The 27,891-nt window shown below is 39.2% G+C and overlaps 1 protein-coding gene across 1 annotated transcript; it reads left to right on the top strand.

The window, feature by feature from the left end:
• Positions 1–27,758, top strand: LOC117406699 (WD repeat and FYVE domain-containing protein 2). The gene is made up of 12 exons (XM_034010969.3): positions 1–337; positions 6,269–6,336; positions 11,643–11,716; positions 12,587–12,641; positions 13,387–13,537; positions 13,716–13,828; positions 15,180–15,306; positions 19,108–19,213; positions 19,840–19,941; positions 22,153–22,283; positions 24,768–24,876; positions 25,682–27,758. The coding sequence occupies exons 1-12, from the start codon at positions 201–203 to the stop codon at positions 25,709–25,711; spliced, it is 1,203 nt and encodes a 400-aa protein (XP_033866860.1). The 5' UTR covers positions 1–200; the 3' UTR covers positions 25,712–27,758.
• Positions 27,759–27,891: the final 133 nt, after the last annotated feature.

Here is a 27,891-nt window from a genome sequence, read left to right as displayed (position 1 = left end):
GCAGCCGCAGTAAATATTTTGGTGTTGGTGACAATCTGGGAATATGGGCGCAGCAGCACCAGCAGCACAGTCAGCTGACGTCCAGCATTGGTGACCGTCATCGAGCCACACTGAACTGTACACAGAGTACACGCAAAAGGAATAGGGTAGGGGTGTTGGTACCCAGACAAACACAGCAGGCAAAATACTAGTGCGTTGCAATGGCGGCAGAAATCCACCCAAAACCACTGACGCGGAGACCTGTCCTTCTCAATAAGATCGAGGGATCGCAGGATGTGGTGAATACTGCAGTGATCATCCCCAAGGAGGATGGGGTCATCAGCGTCTCAGAAGATCGGTAGGTGGATTATACTAGCAAAGCATTGTTGGTCGTCTGGCAATGGGGTATATCATTGGTATGTTCTTTTTTATTATCAGTCACAGTCAGTCTGTATGTCTTCATTCTAGAATGCACATATTGCAACTTGCATGCCGCTTTATCTTTAATAATGAAGAATATCTCGATTTATTTAAGGATATAACAGTATAGGCAAAAATATCATTTTCATTTAAGTTTATTGCATAGGATAGCGCAACAGCCATTATAATCACAATGTCGATCTATTTTGTATTGCTATGCACATGTAATAATACTTTATATTATTACAACACTGCATTTCCTATCCAGTAAGTATAACATGACTGCATGTGTGCATTCTGGGGTCTGCGATGAAGGTGTACGGCAATATGTCGTGAACTTGGCACTAGCGTTCTCTTTTTGGGAGTTTTTTTGTTTGTGTTTAATTCATGTACGAGTATTGGCAACTCATGTAATCTTTAACAATCCTTTAACAAGTTTTAGTCAGGTGACTTGAAACAAATCATAGGACAGTTGTTACAATGCAACTGTTCAGATACGCAACAGACAAGATGCAACAAGCAGAAAGCATAAGAGAGCACAAAAAACAATTCTGAAGTGTTCTCTCAGTACGGGCAGAAAGTACTTTATGCAATGCTCATCTTGATTGTATACATTGTTATTCATCAAGTGTTGCTAAAAATAATTATACTTTTGCGTTTTGTATGCACAGTGTAACATTTAGCAAATCTAGTTACAGTTTAGAAAAAACACAGATCCCACATTAAAGGCATCGAATGACATCTACCGCTGGTTTCACAGACCCCGATTATCACATATCTTGGACTACCTAATCTCAGGTAAACCGTTCAAGATACATGCTAATCGGTTTGTCCATAAACGTCTATCTGTAGTTGTCAGTTAAGCAAAGCCTTTCTGCAGACGTTGTTGCAAAGTGAATTGAAGTGATGTCTCCAATATCACGTTTCAAATATATGTTTTACAAGCCTTGCTGATATTCAGTAAAAACAATATATTCATTGATTTATTCTTTATTTCCAGTGTTCAGTATTGAGTCTGATGTGGGAGGAGCATTATTTTTATTACAAACATGTTAGTTAAAAAGTAGAATGATTTTAAACAGATAGTCCTTGCTAGGAACCACCTGGAATGCCTGTATTAACTGAAACATCTTGATGTCATTTAGCAACCTGTTGTAAGGATGGGATTTGTGAAATTCCAGGGTATAGCAGGTGAACTGTGAAATAAGGTAAATCTGTAAGAAACTAAGCAGACACACATTAGTGACTTCTTCAGTAGCTGAAGCATTTGTCTACTTGACATTGTGCACATACCACAAAAGAGAAGACATTCCTGATTACTACACGCTGCAAGGCCTAGCAGGCAAAGTTCTCCTGGTAAGCGTTGACTTTAAAATCTTCAGTCTGTGTTAAAAGAGCCTCTCTGCTCCAACAGTGTCACTTTCACATCAATTGAAGACAGAGACACTCGAGTTTAAAGTTTGGAGATATAACTGCTTTTATATTACACCAAAATCTGTTTGTTGTTGTCCATCTAAATTAAAACAAAAGTTGGTGTTCAGTGTGGACTAATTCCAAGACCACAACTCCAAGTTTATCTCAGTACTATAGAGCAGTTGAAGTGCACTCACAGGCAGTGAGGAATTGATGGCTTGTTATAAGCAATGGTATTGTTTATAGTGTAGGCTGGTTAAAGAGGGGTGCTTATTTCAGAAGAGAGTCTCTTGGGGAGAACCACTTCCCCAAGCAGATGTTCTTCATATTTGAGTTCAACAGATTTTAGATCAGCAGAGCCGCATATTTATTACTGCTGCACAACAAATGACAGTATGTGTCTTACAAGCAATCAAGTGCGTTCACAGCTTCTCCTCCATTTCCACTTTCTTCTTTCATATGCAGTGCTGCGGTGCCTGTTTGTATTTCACACTGAAGTAATGAAAAGGAGTATCTCTCTGCAAATACAGTATGTGACAATAGAGCACTACAGTGTTTTTTTTTCGTTCTCCATTTCATGTAGTATTTGCAGCTGATTTGTTTTGTCCTGTGTTTGGTTACTGAAGGCAAAAAGTGATGCTAGTTAATGTGTGGAGATCACCAAACCAGGTTCCACAGATGCTCCAAAGCCAATTACTAATTGTTTGCACACTATTGTACTGAACAAAGACACTGTGTGCAAATATAGCGTTTCCACAGCTACGGCATTCTTGAACCTTCATATGGCCTGTTTACAAAGCATTTTCCACCATATTAAGTTTCCACCATTTATTTATGTTTTTGTAAAAATGAAAACTGTTAATGTTGAAGTACTGGGAAAAAACAAACAAAGGTAAGGGGTAAGTATGAGAACTCAGGTACTCTAAATGAAATCATTACTCAAATAAATGATAACACATTGCATAGCAGCAGGGATTCAATTATTTTATAAAGAAGTAGATGCTGACTACAATCAGAAAACACTTAAGAGACTGGAGACAGCTCTCTGACTGTTGAGCACAAAGGCTGATCTACTTTTGTTTTTTGATTGAGTTGACATGCAATACCTCTCTGTCAACGAATTAAATGAGAGGTACCACCACGTAAGTCTCCATGCCCATCAAAACCTACCCTATGTGGATGAACATATAAAACATATTTGAGTATTCAAGCAGTACAAATACAGCGCCTTGCATAAGTATTCACCCCCCTTGGACTTTTCCACATTTTGTAGTGTTACAACCTGGAATTAAAATTGATTTAATTGGGATTTTTACCATTTGATTTACACAACATACTTAACACTTTGAAGGTGCAAAATATTTTTTATTGCGACACAAAACTTAATTAAACAAAAAAAAAGACATTTGTTGGTTGCATAAGTATTCATACTTGGTAGAAGCACCTTTGGCAGCAATTACAGCTGTGAGTCTTTTTGGGTAAGTCTCTACCAGCTTTGCACATCTGGATCCTGCAATTGTTGCCCATTCTTCTTGGCAAAATTGCTCAAGCTCTGTCAAGTTGGATGGGGACCGTTGGTGAACAGCAATTTACAAGTCTTTCCACAGATTCCCAATCGGATTGAGGTCTGGGCTTTGACTGGGCCATTTTAAGACATTCAGGTTCTTGTTTTTAAACCACTCCAGTGTAGCTTTGGCTGTGTGTTTAGGGTCATTGTCCTGCTGGAAAGTGAACCTCTGCCCCAGTGCCAGGTCTCTTGCAGACTGGAACAGGTTTTCCTCTAGAATTTCCCTGTATTTGGCTCCATCCATTTTGCCCTCAATCCTGACTAGTTTCCCAGTCCCTGCCGATGAAACGCATCCCCATAACATGATGCTGCCACCACCATGCTTCACCGTGGGGATGGTGTTCTCAGGGTGATGAGCAGTGTTGGTTTTGCGCCACACATAGCGTTTTGCGCCAAGGTCAAAAAGTTCAATTTTGGTCTCATCAGACCATAGAACCTTTTTCCACACGTTTGCTGTGTCTCCCACATGCCTTTTGGCAATATCCAAACAGGATTTTATATGGGTTTTTTCAGCAATGGCTTTCTTCTCGCCACTCTTCCATAAAGCCCAGCTTTGTGGAGTGTCCGGGTTATAGTTGTCCCATGGACGGTTTCTCCCATCTCAGCTGTGGATCTCTCCAGCTCCTTCAGAGTTACCATTGGCCTCTTGGTTGCTTCTCTGACTAATGCCCTCCTTACTTGGTCACTGAGTTTTGGTGGATGGCCTTCTCTAGGCAGAGTCGCAGTTGTGCCATATTCTTTCCATTTTTTAATAATGGATTTAACGGTGCTCCGGGGGATGGTCAAAGTTTGGGATATTTTTTTATAACCCAACCCTGATTGGTGCTTCTCCAGAACTTTATCCTGGACTTGTTTTGATAGTTCCTTGGTCTTCATGATGGTGTTTGTTTAGATATGCTCTCTAACAAACTCTGGGGCCTTCCAGAAACAGGTGTATTTAATCTGAGGTCATGTGACACTTTTAATTGCACACAGATGGACTCCATTCAACTAATTATGTGACTTCTGAAGGCAATTGGTTGCACCAGAGCTTATTTAGGGGTGTCACAGCAAAGGGGGTGAATACTTATGCAATCAAGACTTTTCAGTTTTTTATTTGTAAATAATTTTGAAAAATATGTAGATTTTTTCCTCACTTCGACATTATGGACTATTTTGTGTAGATCAGTGACAAAAAATCCTAATTAAATTCATTTTAATTCCAGGTTGTAACACTACAAAATGTGGAAAAGTCCAAGGTGGGTGAATACTTATGCAAGGCAATGAATTTGAGCTCTTGAATGCTAATCCAGTGAAAGGCAGAGTAAATCTTATGAACCATTGATTTTTTTCCTTGTATAATTTGTTGAAACAGATATTTATCAAAGTACTATTGTATTAAAGGTAGCTTGAATCCAATTAGATGTGCAAAGATACCTGTCTTTAAAAAACTCAAACCATGCCAACTAGAAAATGATCAGGGTTGAGATGGCATTGCTCCCAACAGCCTACGGAGAGAGACCATTATTCATTTAGTTTGACAGATGCTTTGAGAAACAGTCAGATATTAAACTAAGACCTTGGTCTGCCAGACTTGATGTAATGCTGTTTGTGGGCTGACACAAAAATGGCTTTTGGTTTCAGACAAGTCACGTGAAGTTAAATACTCCACCAACCAGATTGTCAATCCAGTCAGACATATTGGTTTCAATGATTGATCAATAAATCAATAGAACGTAGCTGATAATGAGGTTGTGTAACGTGCTGGTGAGACCACACTTAGAATCCTGTGTTCAATTCTGGTCATCACTCTACCAAAAGGACATTGTGGCCCTGGAGAGAGTCCAATGAAGAGCAACCAGACTAATACAAGGGTTTAAAGGAATGAGCTCTGAAGATAGATGAAAGGAACTGAATTTATTTAGCCCAGAAGACAGAATAATTAGATGGGGGGGGGACTTGATTGAAGTGTTTTTAAATCTTAAAAGAAGATAAGAAAGTTAAACCTAATCAATAATTTAAACACACAAATGAAACCAGGACCAGAAGCAGCAGTTAGAAATTAAGATGAGATTAGGACAGAGGGTAGGAGACGCTTCTTTACACAGAGAATGGGTTACCTGGCCATGATGTTGATGCTGAATCGTTGGGATCCTTTAAGACCCAACTTGACAGTTTTGAGATCAATCAGCAACTAGGAACCGGGCGAGCCTTGATGGGCTGAATTGCCTCCTCTCTTTTTTGTATTTTTTTTAATGTTCTTATGTCCTTATATAAACTTGTGGTACTAGAATGCTGAGTACAGTAAGTGAACTTTTTTCTGCACCGTTCAGAGGGAGAGTGTACTTCTAGTTTACCACAGCACAAACTAGAAGTGGTAGACCTCTGCTTTCTAATAACAGCCGAAGCAGCTAGATAATTTCCTTAAAATAGATCTACTACTGTAGTCTATTATCCCTATAGTATGAACTCTCACCCCCCTTACAATAGCTCTTTTTAGCAGCCTTTAATAAAAAATTTTAGAGTGCCAGTTAACCCTTTAACCTCAAACCCTTTACAAAGAAGCGGAGAAACACCTACAGTGTGTAACACAAACTTTCCAGCACTGATTATGTTATGCAACAGCATTACTGACATGCTTTCTGTAATATATAATGTCAAATCTGCCTCTGCCCCCACTATTCAGAACAATTTGAATACCTTGCAGTCATGCTGAATCAGGGCCTTCCTGGCTGCCCTTGTTGGCGCTACACCCTACTGACTGCACCAGTTTCATACAGATGAATGGTTTGCATTGAATGGGTCATTAAGTAAAAGTACAATGGTTTTAAATTCAGGTGACGCTCTGTAGTTTTAGGAAATAGACAATTCCAAGCTCTAAATTGTTTCTTTTTTTATTTTATTTTTTAGGACGATTCGGATCTGGCTGAAGAGGGATAGTGGGCAGTACTGGCCCAGTGTCTACCATTCCATGCCATGTAAGTGTCACCGTTTGGAGTCTGTTCTCCTGTTTTGTGACTCACTGTGTGTAAAGTGTGACTCAGACAGAAGGCTATGCACTGTGCAGGCTTTTCACAGTTAAAAAACGCTCAAGGTAGGTGGACTTTTGTTACAGTAAGTTCCTGCTGTCCTCAGTTAGAGTAAGTTTGTAAAGGCTCCAAGTGATAGTGTTCTAATCTGAAACCGACTGCTAGTTCTGCATATTAAAAAGGATAAAGGGTTAAAGTTAAATTATTCATGCCTGGCCACTGGGCACTATGATTTCTATTAAAAAAAAAAAAAAGGACCAGGGGTGACAAATGAAGATTAGATAAAGAGGCATTCAGAACAGAAAATAGGAGGCACCTTTTTACACAGAGAATTGTGGGAGTCTGGAACCAACTCCCCTTTAATGTTGTTGAAGCTGACATCCTAGGATCCTTCAAGAACCTGCTTGATGAGATTCTGGTATCAAGCTACTAATAACCAAACGAGCAAGATGGGCCGAATGGCCTCCTCTCGTTTGTAACCTTTCTTATGTTCTTATGTTGTTATAACTGAAAAATGCAGTGTGTTAAAAGGTCTTGCATATGTGTGAAACAACTAAAAGACATTCTGCTGTACACTACTGTATTCCTTCAAAATTAAGATGCAGCCCAAGTTTTCCATCCTCAATTTAAGGAAAAAATAAAACATCAAATAAATATGCATTTACAAAGATACAACCTAATTTGTGCATATGGAGTCAGTTTACGGCTGTCTGCTATCACACAGCATTACAGTTATGTGCTACCTCTCGTTTCCAGTCGTGTTTACTCGCACGTGTTTTTCTCCCAGTCTGTGAACTGTGGCATTCCTTGACATGTCGAAAAATATGGGGGTCTGATCAGCATTTCCGATCTGTCCAAGCTGGCACTGTTTGTTAGAAACGCTGAAATTGTTAAAACTGTAGGGGCTATCGTAGACAGTTCATATTCTTTAAACAATAACCGCATCCTATTATAAAGTATAAACCTGTTTTCAATATCGCTCTCAGAAAACAATAACGGATTTACACGTTACAGCAAGCCAAAAATAGACCACATTCGAGACTGTTCAAAGTTCATAAATCATGTTTGTTCAACATGAGTAAATAATTCAATACTGTGAATCTCCTCTTAGAAAGATGGTATTTATTAAGCATGCAACAAAATACGTTTGAAAATCATACAAAACAGTTACACAATTAATATCACATTAAAACATTACAGTTTTAAACAACAATTTACCAATTAAATGTTATTACATACTGACACTAACAAGGAATCGCACAATACCTGAATAGATTATTTAAGAGAATTGTTACCTAGCCTGGGAAGCAGTCAAGTTTCAGCATGCTGTTACCTTGTTTCTCCGAGTGTCAGGGCCCTTGATCTCGATGGATAAATACTGAGAGCTGAGGGCTCCAGGTGCAGTTTTGTAGTTTTGTTGTTTCTTTGAATCCGAGAGTGGGTAGCCGGAGATCAGGGAGCAGAACAGGTAGGCTGAGATCCAGAGATCAGGGAGCAGAACAGGTAGGCTGAGATCCAGAGATCAGGGAGCAGAACAGGTGGGCAGAGATCCAGAGATCAGGGAGCAGAGTATTTAGGCAGAGATCAGGGAGCAGAGCAGGTAAGTAGAGATCAGGGAGCAGAGCAGGTGGGCAGAGATCAGGGAGCAGAGCAGGTGGGCAGAGATCAGGGAGCAGAGCAGGTAGGCAGAGATCCAGAGATCAGAGCAGGTAGACAGAGATCAGGGAGCAGAGCAGGTGGGCAGAGATCAGGGAGCAGAACAGGTGGGCAGAGATCAGGGAGAAGAGCAGGTGGGCAGAGATCCAGAGATCAGGGAGCAGAGCAGGTAAGCAGAGATCAGGGAGCAGAACAGGTGGGCAGAGATCAGGGAACAGAGCAGGTAAGCAGAGATCAGGGAGCAGAACAGGTGGGCAGAGATCAGGGAGCAGAACAGGTGGGCAGAGATCAGGGAGCAGAACAGGTGGGCAGAGATCAGGGAGCAGAACAGGTGGGCAGAGATCAGGGAGCAGAGCAGGTGGGCAGAGATCAGGGAGAAGAGCAGGTGGGCAGAGATCCAGAGATCAGGGAGCAGAGCAGGGAGCAGGTAAGCAGAGATCAGGGAGCAGAACAGGTGGGCAGAGATCAGGGAACAGAGCAGGTAAGCAGAGATCAGGGAGCAGAACAGGTGGGCAGAGATCAGGGAGCAGAACAGGTGGGCAGAGATCAGGGAGCAGAACAGGTGGGCAGAGATCAGGGAGCAGAACAGGTGGGCAGAGATCAGGGAGCAGAGCAGGTGGGCAGAGATCAGGGAGCAGAGCAGGTGGGCAGAGATCAGGGAGCAGAACAGGTGGGCAGAGATCAGGGAGCAGAACAGGTGGGCAGAGATCAGGGAGAAGAGCAGGTGGGCAGAGATCAGGGAGCAGAGCAGGTGGGCAGAGATCAGGGAGCAGAACAGATGGGCAGAGATCAGGGAGCAGAACAGGTGGGCAGAGATCAGGGAGCAGAACAGGTGGGCAGAGATCAGGGAGCAGAACAGGTGGGCAGAGATCAGGGAGCAGAACAGGTGGGCAGAGATCAGGGAGCAGAGCAGGTGGGCAGAGATCAGGGAGCAGAGCAGGTGGGCAGAGATCCAGAGGTCAGTGAGCAGAACAGGTGGGCAGCGATCAGGGAGCGGAGCAGGTAGGCAGAGATCAGGGAGCAGAGCAGGTGGACAGAGATCAGGGAGCAGAGCAGGTAAGCAGAGATCAGGGAGCAGAGCAGGTGGGCAGAGATCAGGGAGCAGAACAGGTGGGCAGAGATCAGGGAGCAGAACAGGTGGGCAGAGATCAGGAAGCAGAGCAGGTGGGCAGAGATCCAGAGATCAGGGAGCAGAGCAGGTGGGCAGAGATCAAGGAGCAGAGCAGGTAGGCAGAGATCAGGGAGCAGAACAGGTAGCCAGAGATCAGGGAACAGGTAGGAAGAGATCAGAGAGCAAGGAACTAATGTTTACAGTCAGCTTTATACTTTTTCAGAACAAAGGCGTTGTTTAAATTTCCCATTGCACATTCTCATTGGCTAGTTTGTGCCTGAATAGGGCTTACAGTCTTGATTGTCCGTCCCTCCCCCCCCCCCCCCCCTTTCTCTTGCTTGGTTATTTCATTATCATAATTTAGAAAGGGGAAACTTTTAAAACATACATAAGTTTTGCTAAATCATTCAGATTTTATTCTGAATTCCCGTTATTTTTCCCATAAGAAATCACATTTGTTTCCGCACCAAATATGTCGAGTTACGACTTTGGTTAGACATTGCAAACAGTTTCACTTTACTTAGGGTTTATTACCCGGGTTATTCTGCGCTTGTTAGGCGGTTTAAGAATAAAAATGCTTGCATCTTATACTCTTAGTGAATTTAAGTCAATAATGATGTTAAATTGTTTAAAATCTTTCTTTAAAGCTGATTTAAACTACATTGTTATTTCCTTTTTCTTTCTTTTGCCTTACTGTAGGCTTTGTGCTAACCCCCCCTTACCTCACTAGACTGGGTAATTCAATCGCAGAGACAGGTTTGATCAGCCTTTTGTTTCCTGAGTGCCTGATGTATTTGAGGTATTAGATCGATCGTTATCACTAGTCAAAGCTAGACAAATTAGGTTAAAGATTTAATTCAATTTAGTTTTCTGTTAACATATATAATATCCATGACATTTGCAATATATTTGTGATGACAAAGACTATATGATGTACAAAGCTTATCTTTGAATTCCTCAGGAAGCTAATGACACTTCTTTGAAAATGGCTGCCTGTATGTCATGGATGATTCGAGATCGGGCAGTAACGTTTTGGTTCGTCTTATCTCAGCAGTCAGTCATGTTGCTGTTTGTGTACTTGAGTAGTCATGTCTTTTGTTGGTGATTTTAATACATGCATCACTACTGTACTCGAATTTAAGACCTAGGCTATTTTTGAGAAGCAAAACATTGTTCAAAAAGTGCATCTTAAATTAAAAGGAATGTGATAATTTGTTTATAAAGCAATTTGAGCAACAAGGTGCTGTACCAAATAATTTTTTTTAATGTTATTGACCGCACATCTTGTGTAGTGGTCTTAGTGATATACTATAGTCTTTTTTTTGTCTTGATATGAACCTATTGTAGTTTCTATGTATGCAAAAAAATAAAGAGCTACTGGGTATAAAATATCAAATAATAATGTACTCTTAATGATATTACTATTGATATTGTAGTCTCTAAGTATTGTTATTATTATTTATTTCTTAGCAGACACCCTTATCCAGTGCGACTTACAATTGTTACAAGATATCACGTTATTTTTACATACAATTACATAATTTTTTACAGATTATTTTTTACATACAATTACCTATTTATACAGTAGGGTTTTTACTGGAGCAATCTAGGTAAAGTACCTTGCTTAAGGGTACAGCAGCAGTGTCTCCCAACTGGGATTGAACCCACAACCCTCCGGTCAAGAGTCCAGAGCCCTAACCACTACTCCACACTGCTGCCCTAAGTACCTATTGTCATCATGCTTAAAGAGAAAAAATAAAGAGCCTTCTAAAAGTCACCTGGATGTGACAACTGAAACGGAAAATGATTTACCAAGTGAATCTAAACCACAGGAAGAATACAATAGTTAAGATAAACAATGATATTGTACGCCTGGACTGTACCAAGTAGATTTGTTCTTCAGTGTACTCCTTTAGGACATCACTGTACCTTGTATTCCAGGTTAAACTTCTTGTCACCTGATAATAGAATGAACTTTCACTGGAATCAGATTCTTTTTAAAGGGGCACATAACAAACAGCCTGTTTATTTGAGTAATCTATTCCAGGAGTTTACCTGTGATTACAGTTTATGAAATGTTGGTACCAAATATTTTAAAATACTGTTGGTAAAAAGTGCTACTGGAAGGACATCTTTTGCTGCAGTTCATATTGGAATGCATTACCGATGGGACTTAGATCTGAGACACCCCATCGTCAATTTAAAAATGTGTTGTTTCATTATCTGAAGAAGCCCTGTGTATGTATATGATGTTGTATAGTGGTTTAAATGTGTATTCTGGGTGTTTTATGTGATTGTAATTTGCTGCTGTTGGACGCTGTTGTAAACAAGCTAATTATAGCTCATATGGCCTTTTTTTCCAAATAAAATTTTTAAATGAAATGAAGTTGCTCACCATTGTCTGAAAGCTTTGCTCTCAAATGTATTGTGTTACCAGTATAATGGTGTTGCCTGCTGCACTTACAGTAACACGGTTTTCTGTTCACAGCTCCTTGTTCCTGTATGTCTTTCAATCAAGAGACAAGACGGCTCTCTGTCGGTATGGACAATGGATTCATCTCTGTAAGTGCAGCTCACATATGAAAAGTAACTCTAGAGAGAAACTGTCGCTGTCTGGCATTTTGCAAGCTACAGTAAAGTTGAGGGTAACAGACATGTTATTGCAGCCTGTAAAAGGCAGTGACTGATTTATTATACAGTGCTCTTTCTTATAAAGCTGTGTCAGGAACCATTGTTAGGAGGCCATGCTATTTGGGTTCCGCCTTATAACGAGAATGCAAGTGCTAATGTAATGGCATTATGGGGCAAACGTAAGCCATGGTCACATTTCCGCTTTGTAACCAGTTCCACAGTTTAAAGGAATTAACAAGGGAGCACTATACCCCTCTCTCAGTTGGCCGGTTGAAAATAAACACAATATGAATACAGCATGATATCGTATTTTAAGTAATAGCAAGGTTTTGGTTTTTTTAAGTTGAATATTGTACATCCTCACCACATTTTTTTTTGTTACATTTCTGTTCTATTTTTTTTAAGAGCTTTTCTTGGAGTTTTGATCTTTTTTTGAGAAGTTTCTTTTTTCAAAAAGTAAACATACGAATGTTGCAGTTCACCTCTTAAGTTATCCCAGTTCTTAATATCATAACTTGTGACCCTTCTAAAGGTTTCACAGTGCTGTATTACACTTTGCTATGCTTTTACCATGGGAAACTGTTAGAAGAGTGTGACTGGAATTTGACAGTTTATTTTTTGAACTGTGCTATTTGCTGTCTACAAATGGTGATTCAATGTGGGATAACTGACCTGAAGAGCCACTTAATACAGGTACTGAATACAAACCATTGTCAGTAAATGATGCCAGTAGGAAAACAGAAAACAAAGGTTAAACAAAGACACCATTTTCAACAAATGCTGTCTTGTCATTTTGTTCAGGAATTTGTCCTCGCTGAAGATTACAACAAAATGACTCCTTCCAGAACTTTCCAGGGTAAGAAGACACTTCTGATTTTGAAGGTCTTTCAATAGGATAAGCTTAAAAAAAATGGTTTACTATGAGATAAAGCTTGAAAAGAAACCTCAGTACCACAGATTCTACACTTACACAAGGTCATTTATTTTCATTTTTTTATTTAATATAAAATGTCCTAAGAATGTATTAGTGTTTATCAGGAAGAAAATTCAAATAGGAAATAATTTAGTTCCCAGTTTACCCGCTTAAAGTTGGGGTTGATACTCCTCAATGAATTATTGTTAGCCAATCAGGTTCGTCTGTTTTACTTGTTAACTGTGTTAAGCAGCAGTAGGGATTCCTGACAGTATCACAAGCAGCAACACTCTACATGGTGAATACGGTATCTGCCCTTTTTTTTATTAAGCTTTTATTCAGTCCTAGCCGCATACTGTATGTACATATCAGATTGCATTTGGCTGTGATATACAATAAATTCTCGATTTCATCTGAATATTTTTTACCATTCAGGTACTTTGCAATTATGAGGGACCCTGTGTATCTGCAGGCAGTGTTTACTATATATCCCTTGCTGAATTGCCAAGAACGTTATGGATTTGTAAGCAGAATACAGCATTATAATGAGTGCTCGAAAGAGTAGCAACATGTTACAAAAACAAGGCGTTCCTGTTTCATTAGGTGCTCCGGTCGGCATGTTTTGTTCTGTGGCCACAGTGTTATAAAGGAGGATGTGTCTTTAACCAAGCTCATTTTTGTGTCGCAGCTCACCAGGGCAGAGTAACAGTGGTTCTGTTTGTATTGGAGATGGAGTGGGTACTAAGCACGGGACAGGACAAGAACTTCAACTGGCATTGTTCAGAAAGCGGGCAACGATTAGGGGGCTATCGGACAACTGCCTGGGTCTCTTGTCTGCAGTATCTTTGTCAAACAGAATGTGTGTCCAGGAAACAGTATGTCCTGCATATTGCTGGTAATAGATATAGAGAAGATTATACCATGGTTTATTGAGTACTGCTTTGACTTATACTGTATTACGTGTGATATATAATGCAGTGAATTGTAAATGTGAAGCTCCTTGACCAGTCTCCTTAGGTTTGATGTGGAGACTAGACATGCCTTTGTTGGGGATCACTCAGGACAGGTCACAATTCTCAAGCTGGAGCAGGAGAGCTGCAGCCTTGTCACCACATTTAAAGGGCATACAGGTATGTTATTATTATTATTATTATTATTATTATTATTATTATTATTATTATTATTATTATTATTATTATTATTATTATTATTATTTAAAGATCTGTTATTACTTTTGTTTTTAGATTTCAGTACAAATATTACTGTAGTAGGGCTCCCGAGTTTGCAATATAACAGAAATGTATTTGACCAATTTTGGGAGAATGTCTTTGTGTTATATACAAGTTGCGTGTTATGTACAAGGCAGTGGTGTAGTGGTAAATAAAGTCGGTAAACTCCCCTGTTTGATGGAGTTGAACAGATGGATTGAACAGATAAACATGAACACATACATTGTTATTGGCCCTCAGCCAACCAGAGTACCCCCATACAGTTATTTCCCTCCTCAGGTGCTGTTCACGTGTGAACAGTCACAGACCCGATGGTGCGCTTCACTGAACAGTTCTGTGAGCGTCCTTTCGCAGGCTAGGATGAAGGCTACTAACACCGCCCTACAGGCTCAGTGTGCCTAACAACAGAACATTAACAGAACATAAACAACCAATCACAGAACACTCACACACAAAAACACAACACACAGTCATGCTCGTGTTACAGTTTTGACTGAGAGCTCTCAGCTGTCAGTGTCGCGTGCAGCAACACAACACAGACGCTCACCGTTAAAATATCGTGTCTTTAACCCAGGATTTGCATCTCACAGGAGAATAGAAATTAGTAAACCCTATCCCTTATATGAGAAGTGGGTAAACGCTATATTGTCCAAATTCCTGTGTATACCCTCGACTACACCACTGATACATGGTGTGCAGTATACCGGGGGAATAGTATAGTATACTATGATTTTTTACTATGTTTTTTATAGGGTAGTCTATAACACATAGGAGGTGCGCATTATACAAGAAATATAATCCAAAGCTGCTCAGTTCAGTGCATAGTTCTATATAAGCTGTATGAGAGTTATGTACATCCTGTTTAGCAACAGTCGTGTGCAGGGTATTGTGACCGTAGCAACAGCAATGCTGCAGAGGCCCAAATCAAAAGAAGCCTTCAAGAGTGAAAAAGACACCAATGTTTCTATCCAAACAATCATAGCAATTCAGTGGCAGACCTCTCATTTGTCGGCTGGTCCGTGTTCTAATACCATTGCCAAGTCCGTATAAAGATAGAACGCTGTGTGCCAGATTGAATACATAAAAAAATAGAATTAGTGTTTTCAGATTTTTCAGAATGCGTTAACAAAAGACTCTTCTCATCATCCTCACCACCACCACACTAGAGCTATGTGTTCTTGCAGTCATCTCGCTGCAGGCCTGCCCTCGGCTAATACTGTTAAGGAGCTGTCTGTTCTCTTGCTCGTTTCAGGCAGTGTTACAGCTCTCTGCTGGGATCCTGTCCAGAGAGTTCTATTCTCGGGCAGCTCAGATCATTCCATTATAATGTGGGACATAGGAGGCAGGAAAGGGACAGCCATTGAACTGCAAGGACACAAGTAAGTGCTGATAACTCACTTCCACTAGTACAGACACATTGCACATTTTGGCTATAGTACGCATAGTTTACCTTGGTTTGCTATGTTTTTGTAATCTGCTTTACCCTATCTATCTAGGCTTCACAATGCTTACCTATGCTATACTATGCTTTCACTGTGCTTTATCATACCTTGCCATACTTTCCATTTCTTTGCTGGACTCTTCTGTATTTCAGAAGACTGCTCAAAATAAAACAGCAAGATTCCTATCAAAACCATGACCATGTGATACCAATTTAAATCATTATAATTAGCACTAGAACTATTTCAAGGTAACTCTCTTCAGTAGGACACAGCATTGTGTTACAGCTTCATTTTCCCATTTTACACTAAAATATAATTTTATATAAAGTGTAATGGTTTCTGTTCCATCGTTCATCCACAGTTTAGCCTTCTGTGCTCTCCTTTTAGCAAAACAAACCTTGTTTATGTAATATTGTTTCCTTTTAACGTGATGTCACTCTGTACACCAAAATAGCAAACTCCTGACACTGCTTAGAAATTAGGTACTTAAGCTCTGTTATAGCTTAGGAAGCCAATCAAAATGTAAAGCCTTTTTTTCACTTGTTGTGCTGATAACCATTTACAGGAAACAACTTCAAAAGGGTTCAACGTGTGTTTCAACTGACATACATGGCACAGCAGATGGCTTGTCAGTTCAACACATAATGGCAGTTCAGCTCTGCATGATCAGTTTAGAGACAGTGAACTTGCAACTAACAACAACAAAAAAAGTGACATTAGGAAGCCTCTCCCACTGTGTTGATTTGCATATAAACTGCACCGTGGCATGTAATTAACAGTAAATATTAATTTCCTAATCATGTGATAGCTGCTCCAGAAAACAGCATTATTTTAACAAGCATGTTAGTATAAGGCCCTGTCCACACTACATAACCGATCTTGAGAACCGTACTCGAAACCGTTCTAATTAATACAGCTCAAAGCGTCCACACTGAAGTACCGTTTCATGTTTAGTCAGGCTTAATGCATCCACACACTAAAATAGTTTAGTTACAATTCCCAGCAGCGCAACGAACCGTGGAAATTAATACGATAGTATCCCACCATGCACTGTATTTTATTTTTAAATAATGTGTTATGCCCCATATTAACAGAGGTCCATATTGCATAAATGAAATATAACAAGTATTGTGGAAAAAGTAAATCCGAACACACACACACAAGTAGGGCTTGAAGTTTTCAGGTTTTATTTTTAATCAGGTGAAGTCCCTTTAAACAAATTGAGCTGATTCTGTTTCAGAATTAAACTCTGTTAATTACAAAACAATGTTTGTTTTTACCTTCATATCTTGCCTGAGCCTAATTCTGGTCCTCTTAATATTATTTCAAGCAGATCTGACAAATTACGTAATTTGTTCATCCCCGATCCTACTTTTAACTCGCATTTCATTTTTGCAGTCGCCTAATTTAACGTTGTGCTTTTGTTATTTTCCCCACAGAGATGTCCGGACAGATTTTTTGAAGCATAAAAATGAATACCTAGTGCGGAGTGTACACTGATACCAAGGACAGGGCCATAGATATACCCCTGATAGTGCTGTAAAGCTAGAATTAGAGCCATCTTTGAAAAAGCAGATCAACATGACCTGCATCCTCTGTAGGCATTTAAAAAGTAAATGTGACTTACAGACAGCTGGACAGGTTCCTCCATGTATCTTCAGGAATTAGAGCAGCCATTTATCCCCTATTCTGATGAGGTGAAAAACCCTCACTTGTAAACAGTGTTTTTGCAATTTATTTTGTGTTAAATGCATTACTTTACAAATGTTCCCAGGAAATAGTTCATTTTCATGTGAATGCAGCTGGTCAAGCTGAATTGCTTAATTGATTGGCCTCCTGTATTTAAGCACGCCCCTTTGTGCAAGTAGTTAGTTCAGTTTTGGACTCCACAGAGAGGCTAGCTATCGGTGTGCTCTCCTGTTCTGCTATAATAGAGCTATTTTAGAGCTCTGCTATAATAGAGCTATTTTGTTAGCAGGCTGGTATGGTTAAAAGTATTTTGTTTTTGATTTCTATTAATAAAAGTGTGTAACTCTGTGCTTGAACCACATTCTCTGACTCCTGCTTCAGTGTTTCAGCACTGGCTACCACTCTGCCTTTGACCAGCACAGTCAAACCCTTATACTGTGGTGTTCTGATACAAATAATGAATTGTGGTAATGGGAACAATGGGTCAATTTGAGGTTTTATTTTCATGGTCTTCTATGTTTGCTTTATGTTACCTGACCTATTCTGCTACCAAACGTTCCTGTAAGGGGTTCCTTGTATATTTTCACATATTCCACACCTCCTATCTCAGAAACCGTTTGAAGTTCAGACTTCGAGCAACTACTCCAGCTGAATGTGCTGGTGACATCAGAAGTAAGGGCCTATAGTTTGTACAATGCAGCAGCATGATTTATTTTGTGTTACAATTAGGCTAAAGTAAAAAAAAAAAAAAAAAAGTGCGCTAGGTATTCATTTGATTTTACTACTGTACTGTATAGGCCTACTGTACAGATTTATATTTGTACATAATGTAATGGTGTAGCCTACCCAAAACACATTAGTGTTATTTCAGCGCAATTATTTATATTTAAAATACATCGAGAACTGTAAATGTATGTGCGTGCGATTTTATTGTATTGTTTTTAAACACGACACCTCCTTATGTCAAACAAACATGTCTGGTTTAGCGAGGGGCTACTGTATGATTATGAAAAGCTTTTTAGGGGTGGAGGTTTGGGCCCCATTATAGAATCTGATGGGATTAAACTTCCTTTAATTTTATATATATATGTATAACAGTATTAAAATAGGTAAAATGAAGACGAAACAGAATGCATTGTACAGATGACATTTACATTTGACAAAAGCAATGTTGTTTTGATTCTTGCACCCTAGCACGTATAGAGGTTATCCTTCGGGCACGACTCTCGCAATGTATGCTAGAGATCTCGCAAAGAAGATGCAACAAATATTTAAATTAGTGTAATGCGGCTCTTTTACATAAACAAATTTTCTCTTGGTACATATGACAAAATGTATACTTTGCGAGTTGTCACAACGAAAACGCAAATTGCAGTATGTTTGGCCCAGAAACATCTACCCCATAGTTTAATATTACAGGCACCTTTTTTAACGGTTGCCTCTGACGATGGTTCCAGTTGGATTTGTAGCTGGACTGGGGTGTTTACACTTCAACCTGTGTAGCTTCGAATTTTTCTTATTCTTACTGTGATTGGCTGCAGAGACAACAAGGCTAGCCAGAGATTGGACAATGTTTGTTGGGCTGTTTTTTTCTTGTGTACAGTTTCCTAGTAATTGAAGACATTGTATTGGGAGATGTAGCTGTTAGTGGAAGTTTTACGGGAGGTGGAAGGGGAGGCAGACAAGCTGTGCAGCAAAATTGCTATGCATATTTTTACGCATTCAATTGAAATTTAGTGCGTATTTCAGAATTTTTTATGCTTAAAAACGACAGATACGCAGCTTATCTGAACTGCTGACTGAGACCTTCTACATCAAAACAGCCCCAGTTCCTGCTAAAGATCCCACCCCCCCCCTTCATTAAACCACTTACACAATTCACATGACATTCAAAGTTGAACTGCAGAATATTAAATACTGTGACACACAGCTGCTGAACAGTGCATGGATAGCTTTAATTTGGTTTGTACAGTTGTGGCAGGGAGAGGTGTGTTGGGTGGGTCCTGGTTTTGGACATAGTGAATTCATTATCAGTTTTCTTTGTTCAAGTGAGAAAGTTCAAGGCCTGTGCTACGCACATCACACTCGGCAGCTCATCTCGTGCAGCTCAGACGGAGGGATTGTCATCTGGAACATGGATGTTAAAAGACAAGAGGTTAGAACGCTAAAACTATTGGCACTTGATACAGCATGTTACTGGGGCTGCTAAGAGGATGCCGGCACCTAAGCACCCTGTTTATCCTTTAGTAAGTACCTTAGCTTGTGATACAGGAGAGGGGAGAACAGAGGAGCATTTTATAATCTAGCTTTTCACCACTGGAGTCCTGGGTTCCAGATTCTATCAATTAGTTTAGTGGTCATCAGAAGAGAGTAGTCCACATAACACAACCACCATATTTGGGCATCATTTATTTAATTCCTGGGCAGCTTGAAGCATACCTGTGGGGAAAACAAACAAGGAGGGAAGGTCGCAGGCCACTACTTTTGGTAGCCCTTCTCTGTGAATTCTGTGACTTTATTTTGTCACAGTTCTTTACTGTGTTTTAATTTATGTAGGGAATTCAGACATTTAGACATGTTGAAGTGGGTTACTACATGTTTATTAAATGTGATGGAGTGATTTAATGCATCCCCAAGTTATTAGATATAACTGTAAACCTGTAAACTATTTTCTAACTTTACAACTGAGACAAAGCTTGGTTCACAGCATTGTTCTTTGAGCGCCAACGCAGCAGATTCCAAGTTTTTTTCTATTTGTTTTACTTAATGGTGTCGATGTAGACTCCGGAGTGGCTAGACAGCGATTCCTGTCAGAAGTGTGAACAGCCTTTCTTCTGGAACTTTAAGCAGATGTGGGACAGCAAGAAGATAGGACTGCGGCAGGTAAGTAGTACCAGTACCTCTCCTAACTGCAAAGCATCTGACAAGCCCCCCTACATAAGAGAGAGGGGGAGTAGATGGGGCTGGCAGAGTCGAGGTACCTTTGTCACATGCTTTGAATGCAATGCGGAAGTCTGTTCAATGCCTGGCAAATTACACTTAGAAGGCCATTTGGCCCATCGGTGCTCATCTGGGTTCCTTTTAGCTGAATGATCTTAAAACTTTGTCAAGTTGTGTCTTATAGGATATCATTGAGCATCAAAAACATTGCTAAGTAATCTATTCCATTCCCTTGCCACTGTGCAAAGCAGTGTCTCCTATCCTGTGTCCTTAGTCTATCTCTGCTTCATTTCCAGCTGTGCTCTCTGGTCCTGGTTTCTGTGCTGCAGTGTACTGGTTAGGGTTCACTTTTTTAGTGTAAGTAACACTGAAATGAAACTGCTTGCAGGCTGCATCCAGAGAACTGGAAACTCAAAACTTTCATTACTGTAATAACCCCACCCAGTGAATGACTCATTTATTTAAGAATGCTCAGATCTGTTATGTAATACAGCACTTGTGTAATACCTCCTCTTATCAAGCCGAGGATTTCTTTTTTAAATTTATTTATTTTCATGTATTTTACAATCTGTGCATGTACTGGATAAGTCACACTTCTTCACTGCTCCCTGTGTGTTGGGCATCCTGGATAAATAGCATCTAAAACAGAACCAACACCAACCGGGATATTCTACACCCAACACGTTACAGTGGCTAAATGGTACTTGCCTTCGATGGTTATGCGTTCTGTGAAAGTTGAGCATGGGCACCTGCTGCTTATTTAAGTTATAGTCAGTTCCAAAGAAACCCAGTTACAAACGCTGAATACAATACATTACACATAAATTGTTGTAATTGTCTACTAACATTTAATCACAATGAATTGTTTATGAATTTTCAATTCATAAACAAGTCATCCTGCATTTCCAATTCAGAAACAAAGCGTCCTGCAAGCTACATTTGGCAGTATCAGGTACATTTTTTTTTTTTTTACAAATGAATGCAGATTTACCATATATGTACAGGAAAACACCTGTAACCTCATGAGCAAACTCAATTTGGAAGTGGTTGTAGTGTATATTACTAACGGTGTGTATTGGCATGGGAGGTGAAGTAAGATGTAATTTGCCTGGCCTCCAGAAGGGGGCATAAAAACCTCATAGTAGACTTCTTTGTCTTCACAGTAGAACTCGAATGGTAAGAAAAAAGGACAAAAAGGACAAAAGCTAATAAAACTAAACTCCTCTCTTTGACCTGGCAGTAAATAAAATAAAAATAATACAAAATGGATAATGTCTGTCAAGTATAACACTGTGGACAAAATTGGCATGTATCCCAGCAGTCCAAAAAAGGTTTAAAAATAGGGATTGGGAAGGAATTGAGACGAGGCTGGTTTGGAAGGTAGTCTCTGCCTGTATGGCCATTGTGCAGTTCTGGAAAGCAAGCTACTGGTAATTCAGAAAAGTAAGCAAAATGACAAATGCAGCAAATACATGAAATCAAAAACCCTACCAATCGTGTTTGACAGTAAACAGCACAGAAGATGGGTACGGATTCTTCTGTAAAGTGGTCTTTGCAAGAGGTTTAGACTGGTATGGTAACAGGTTCCAGTATGTTATACAGTGCAATCCATTTTAAAGGGCACTGCTTTGAATTACAAGAACCAAAAAATCCATCTACATTGAGATTCAGTTTACTGCTTTACAAATTCCCATATGAAAGTTTCCAATATTAAAAGCATAGAAAGGTGTAGTAAAGCATAGAGGTATTATGTTAAAACATATATTAGCATTGTAAAGCACAGTGAGGTATGGTTAAGCATATTAAACATGGCAAACCGTGGTAAACTATGGTACAGGCATAGTATAACCATTGGAAAGCATGGAAAAACTGCAAAATGACCATACAGATTTACTGTGGTAAATGTTTATGGGTGTTGAAATAAGAAAATGTATTCATTAAAATAATACTGCCGTGCCACATATAAACTTCTTTGACTTCTGTCTGTATTCTGACTAGCTCGATTGGTAATATATTATAAGCTTGTAGAGGAAATCCTGATATTTCAATTTGAATAGTTTAAAATGAGGAAGCATTGCAGTTTCTTGGAATGCAGCAGGTTCCCCTGTGTAAGCCAGTGTTCTGTTTTTTGTTTCCTGTTTCCTGTTTCTGCAGCACCACTGTAGGAAGTGTGGCAAGGCAATGTGTGGGAAGTGCAGCTCAAAACGCTCCACCATACCGCTGATGGGATTTGAGTTTGAAGTGAGGGTCTGCGACAGCTGCCACGAGTCAATAACTGACGAGGAGTAAGTGTGTAGTAATCACGGCATGCTTGAAGACTAATTATTGATTTGTGATGTTCTGCAGGATAATTGAGCTTTCTTCAGATATTACACTGCACCTTGCACTTTGGTAAAATGTTCTCTCTTGTGTAAAGACTCATATATGCGTTAAGAATTAAACCATATATTAGGAGTAAACTAATTCACAATAACTCACATGGAAACAACTCATTGGTCGAAAGCTTACATTTGCCTAGTAACACACTCCACTGGTAGTTTTGTAGCACAAGAGCCCTCTTTGGTCAGTACATGTACAGTGACATTTACACAAAACAAAAAAAGGAAACAACCTCTAATAGAACTAGAAGAGAAAAAAAACTATGCTTGTTTTTCCTTTTGCCTTTTCATTAAAAGTTAATGAGCTGTTTGGTGCCACCTGCTGGACATTGTTGATATAATGACACCACACATTTTACATCATGCAAATATTTGGTTGCACATAACCCGTAAAAACAAAAACGGCTTCATGCATATATGGATTCTTGCAGCTAAAACAAAAATGTAATTCCACTTTCCAGACACATGAGGAAAAATAGAAAAAGCATTGCAAAGAGCAGCAGAAAAGTTAGGAGCATAACTTGTATTAAGGCTATTATCTTCACTGTCGGTGAAGCATCATTTTGATTTCTATTTAAACTTTAGACTTCTTTATAATGATTCTGTTATAATGCTGCCTAAAGACTGCAGTGGCTTAGCCTACTTCGTCTCAAAGTGATTTTGTTTCAACAGGTTATTTACAGTTTTCAAAACGTAGGTGAAGAAATATATTTTAGTACACACTCTAGATGTGTAATAATCATTTGTAACAACATTGGAAGCTTACTTCTGCAATGTCACATGAACATGGAAGATACTGAAATTGAAGAAGGGAACTATGAAAAAGACCTAGGAGTTTATGTTGACTCAGAAATGTCTTCATATAGACAATGTGGGGAAGCTATAAAAAAAAGGCCAACAGATGCTTGGATATAATGTTAAAACTTTACAATGCATTAGTAAGACCTCACCTAGAATATTGTGTTCAGTTCTGGTCACCTCGTTACAAAAAGGATATTGCTGCTGTAGAAAGAGTGCAAAGAAGCCAGGTTTAAAAGGCATGTTGTATGCAGACAGGCTAAAAGAATTGAATCTATTCAGTCTTGAACAAAGAAGACTGTGCGGCAATCTGATTCAAACATTCAAAATCCTAAAAGGTATAGACAATGTCGACCCAGGGGACTTCTTTGACCTGAAAAAAGAAATAAGGACCAGGGGTCACAAATGGAGATTAGATAAAGGTGCATTCAGAACAGAAAATAGGAGGCACTTTTTTACACAGAGAAGTGTGAGGGTCTGGAACCAACTGCCCAGTAATGTTGTTGAATCTGACATTGTTGAATCTGGGATCCTTCAAGAAGCTGCTTGATGAGATTCTGGGATCAATAAGCTACCAGCAACCAAACGAGCAAGATGGGCTGAATGGCCTCCTCTCGTTTGTAAACTTTCTCATGTTCTTATGTTCTTAACTGTTGACATAAGTCCATTAACACACATCTTAAAATATATGTTTGTAATGGTTTTACTTTATGTATTTGGACCTGTGCCAAAAATAACTGATTTGATATACATGGACGGTTTGTATGGGGTACTCCAGGGTACCATGATCAATCTCATATACAGTTCTTTATTTCCTTGTGGTGGCTCCCAGTACTCCGAATACTCAAGACGGCTGGAGATTATAGACCGATTTGATTGCCAGGGTGTATTATTCCATAGCAGACTGTATTTCACATTATTCCTGACATGGAGGTTAGTCTTTCAATTGCAGCCCAATGAAAATATGAAATGGGTGTGTATTGCAAAGGAATAATGCTTTTAGGTTATGGAGATCAGGTCTAAGTACACCTAACTGAAACTTAAAATAAGCGGTTAATGCAAGCCAGGTGGATTCTCTGGAACTGTAACAGAAAAATCAGGCTCAAGCAAAATCCCAACTCTGCTGGGTATAGGTTGACCAAAAGTGGCATGCGAAAAATAATTTCTCCCTATATAACATTCATATATTTCGTTATATATTAGTCACACTGTTTTGCAACCAATGTAATAGTACTAAATTAAAACAATTTGGACAGCTATGTAAGCCTACTATTGTTGCTCTTGGCTTTTTGTTGCTAGGCAACAATACAACTATCTCCATTTTGTAAAGGGAAGATTATTATAAGGATAATGGTGTATATAGGAATAGTGTTGGGCTGAAGCATATTTTCTTTTTATGGAGGTAGTTGAAGTAACTTGTTATAGGTGATATTTGTAGGCAATTCTTCCAAAGTATCCAAAAGCACCAGTGTTTTAATTTTGTTTCTTAAATGTCTGGGGAAATGATGATAAAGGTCACATACACCAGTTTCTGGACAAAGGTTGCCTTCTGTAACATTGCCCTAAGATTCCTGCCTCCATTCTCTGTTTCAGCCGGGCACCCACAGCCACTTTCCATGACAGTAAGCACAGCATTGTTCACATTCACTATGAAGTAACAAGAGGCTGGCTGTTGACATCAGGGGCTGATAAGATTATTAAGGTAAGTTCAAAACTAGTGCAGTTTCTCTATGGGACTTACTGATGTAATGCAAACGATCATCCTACAAGTATTGGAACAGATGAATATGGAGAACGACTGGGGGCTGGGCAGTTGGTTGTCCATTTTTATTATCCATCTAGTTCAGTAAATATCTTGGGATCCTTGAACAGATAATGGTGATGGCTACTTTTAAGACGATAGTGCACCCATCCACCATGCAAGAACTGTGCACGAATAATTTAGCCAGCGTTTTCCATGGCCACCACAATCTCCGGATCTCAGTCCAATTGAGCATGTTTGGGGTGAACACATTTGTCATGTTACTCTGCCTGTCTCTAAACAAATTGCACGAAATATGAATAACTAAATGGATTCAAGACACCTTCCAGCACCTGGAGTCTGTGCCATGTTATTATTATTAATATTATTTATTTCTTAGCAGACGCCCTTATCCAGGGCGACTTACAATTGTTACAAGATATCACATTATTTTTTTTACATACAATTACATAATTTTTTACACATTATTTACATACAGTTACCCATTTATACAGTTGGGTTTTTACTGGAGCAATCTAGGTAAAGTACCTTGGTCAAGGGTACAGCAGCAGTGTCCCCCACCTGGGATTGAACCCACGACCTTCCTGGTCAAGAGTCCAGAGCTCTAACCACTACTCCACACTGCTGTCCTGTCCAGATGGGTCAGGGTAAATGTTGGCCCATCCTGATATTAAGTATAGGCCCTAATTAAGTGTCTAGGCAGTGTGTGTGTGTGTGTGTGTTTTATATTTGTTTCTCTTTGCAGCTCTGGGATATGACGCCAGTGGTTTCCTGATGGCTTCCCAATGACCTCAAAAGACAGTATTTAGTGAAGGACTGAAAGCTCTGGAAGTACAGGTTAAAAGGAAACATCATTGGCGAGGGGGGGTTGGCTTTTGACTGGTATTTGTACAGCTTGCTTGCTTGCTTGCTGTGAACCTAAAAAGCATATGTTATAATTTTTGTTCCGATGCAGTTCTGCCTTTTAATGTCCCTCATCAGGTTTAATTTCCAGCGGGGAGACAGTAAGAACGACGGCATGAGGAAACGGTTGCGGTGGTGTTATTTATCTTTAGAGCAGACTGCTTCTGGAACACAGCAGTGTTTTAAGGCATGATTTCTGATATATGAAAATTGTTTTAACAGCATAAATAAAACAAAATGATCCTTTACAGATTTTGACACTGGATTGCACAAACCCATTCAATGCATATGTTGGAAACATATTCTACAATCAACCACCATTTATGACTTCTGACAGCTGTACAGAGAGTATTTGGGGGAGGGTTGTTCAGGAGTGGGTCCTCTGTTCATTTGTAGCAGTTTGTGTGTGTGGGGGGGGGGGAGGGGTAAGCTAATAGTTTCAATTATAATATAATAATATTATTTAAATGTGAGTGACTGTATTATTTACTTCAACCATTGCACATTTGTATTCTATTACTTTTTTTTAAAATAAAGATGAACCTGCTTTATATCATGATTGCTGTGCAGGTATAATTTGTGATGTAAACCAGGTTTCACGTTTGCCTATGACAGCACATTATGAGTGCGAGAAAAAAAGAACGAAAATTAACGGTGAATTGTCATTTACTGCAGATGTGTTCAATTTCTTCTAGTGTTATTGTAAAACTGTGTGTATACAATCCTTATGTACTGACCAGTCCTCATACTGGTTAGTCTGACAGCTTGAATGTGCTTGTTTAGAGCAAGGTCACTCGGGTCATCACTGGACACTACTCATAAACATGAAGTATCTGAACTTGGAGCTAACCACTTAGAATGATTGCAAACTTCATGGAAAATCAATGACAATGGTCTATTTAAAGAGCCAGTATCTTGTCTATATTAGAAATAACTCTCCGTATTTTTCTGGTATTATGAACTACTTTGGGCAACTCTGTGCTTTGCATGGTGCACGCTGATGAAAGTTAGTGGATGAATCTGTTGATTATTCTCGTTTGAGAGTTCTCATAGGCTAACTTTTACAGACAGTAGCTGCTCAGGTTGTTAGGCTACAGTATGCCTGGTGTCACGTGCAGCATTCATTATCTAGAATGAATGTCTTAATGGCCTATTGGTTATAGACATGTTTTACTTTTGTATAAAAACCTTTTTAGGTAAGGTAAAATTGAATGCATGTACAACACTATGAAGGTTAAACTGTGATACTGGGTCTGTAAATGGCATTTGAAGCTGCTTACCGTATATATCTCGCCTATCATACATAAAGAATTACTAATCTTCATCTGCATGCTCTTTAATATTAAGCATGAGTTTCTAACACTTATATATCACATCCTGGCATTGCAGTCCTTTTGTAAGTTCAGTCTTGTGGCACGAGAGCCATGTAATACTCCATACAAACAAGCAACTGAACTCCTGGTTTGAAATACAGTAGGTGAGCAGTTCCCACATGCCCACTGGACATTTTCTTGTTAATTTTATAACCTAGGTTTCTATATGGTGTCTAATGGGAATAGTGTAAATGATATTGGAAAGTAAGGGTTTAAGTATATTAATACTTTATTTGTGTGAATATTATAGTAATGTGACCAAAAAAATAAATAATTTGTTGGCTTATTTTTTCATGAGTCATTTTTATTAAATAAGAATAGTTGTTATTATTAGGTTGGTTTTGGGATCTATGCCTATAAAAACAGCACACAGACCCATAGCCCCCAGTAAACACTGTCTCTTTGCCACCCATGTGTTGCTGGCACAATCCTATTTGGCATGCCTGTTATTTTGCTATTGCTGCTCTTCAAGTTTTTATTGTGTGATCCACTCAGAGGCACTTAAAGTCTCTTTAGGGGATTGGCATAGCTTTGCAATGCAAACAACTTTATATATATATATATATATATATATATATATATATATATATATATATATATATATATATATATATATTATTCAATTTTATTACAACTGTTTTCAATTAGAATTTGTTGAAAAGCTTCAGGAAGCTCTTCT

The sequence above is a fragment of the Acipenser ruthenus genome, chromosome 8 (genome assembly GCF_902713425.1).
Source record: "Acipenser ruthenus chromosome 8, fAciRut3.2 maternal haplotype, whole genome shotgun sequence".
In the NCBI taxonomy this organism is placed as follows: Eukaryota; Metazoa; Chordata; class Actinopteri; order Acipenseriformes; family Acipenseridae; genus Acipenser; species Acipenser ruthenus.
The sequence above is the reverse complement of the archived record's forward strand: the minus strand, read 5'-3'. Positions and strand labels throughout refer to the sequence as shown.

Coding starts and splice junctions, on each gene's coding strand:
- LOC117406699 (XM_034010969.3), top strand. CDS start 201: ATGGCGGCAGAAATCCACCCAAAACCACTGACGCGGAGACCTGTCCTT. Junction 338..6,268: donor ATCAGCGTCTCAGAAGATCG/GTAGGTGGATTA, acceptor TTTATTTTTTAG/GACGATTCGGATCTGGCTGA. Junction 22,284..24,767: donor GAGTCAATAACTGACGAGGA/GTAAGTGTGTAG, acceptor TCTCTGTTTCAG/CCGGGCACCCACAGCCACTT.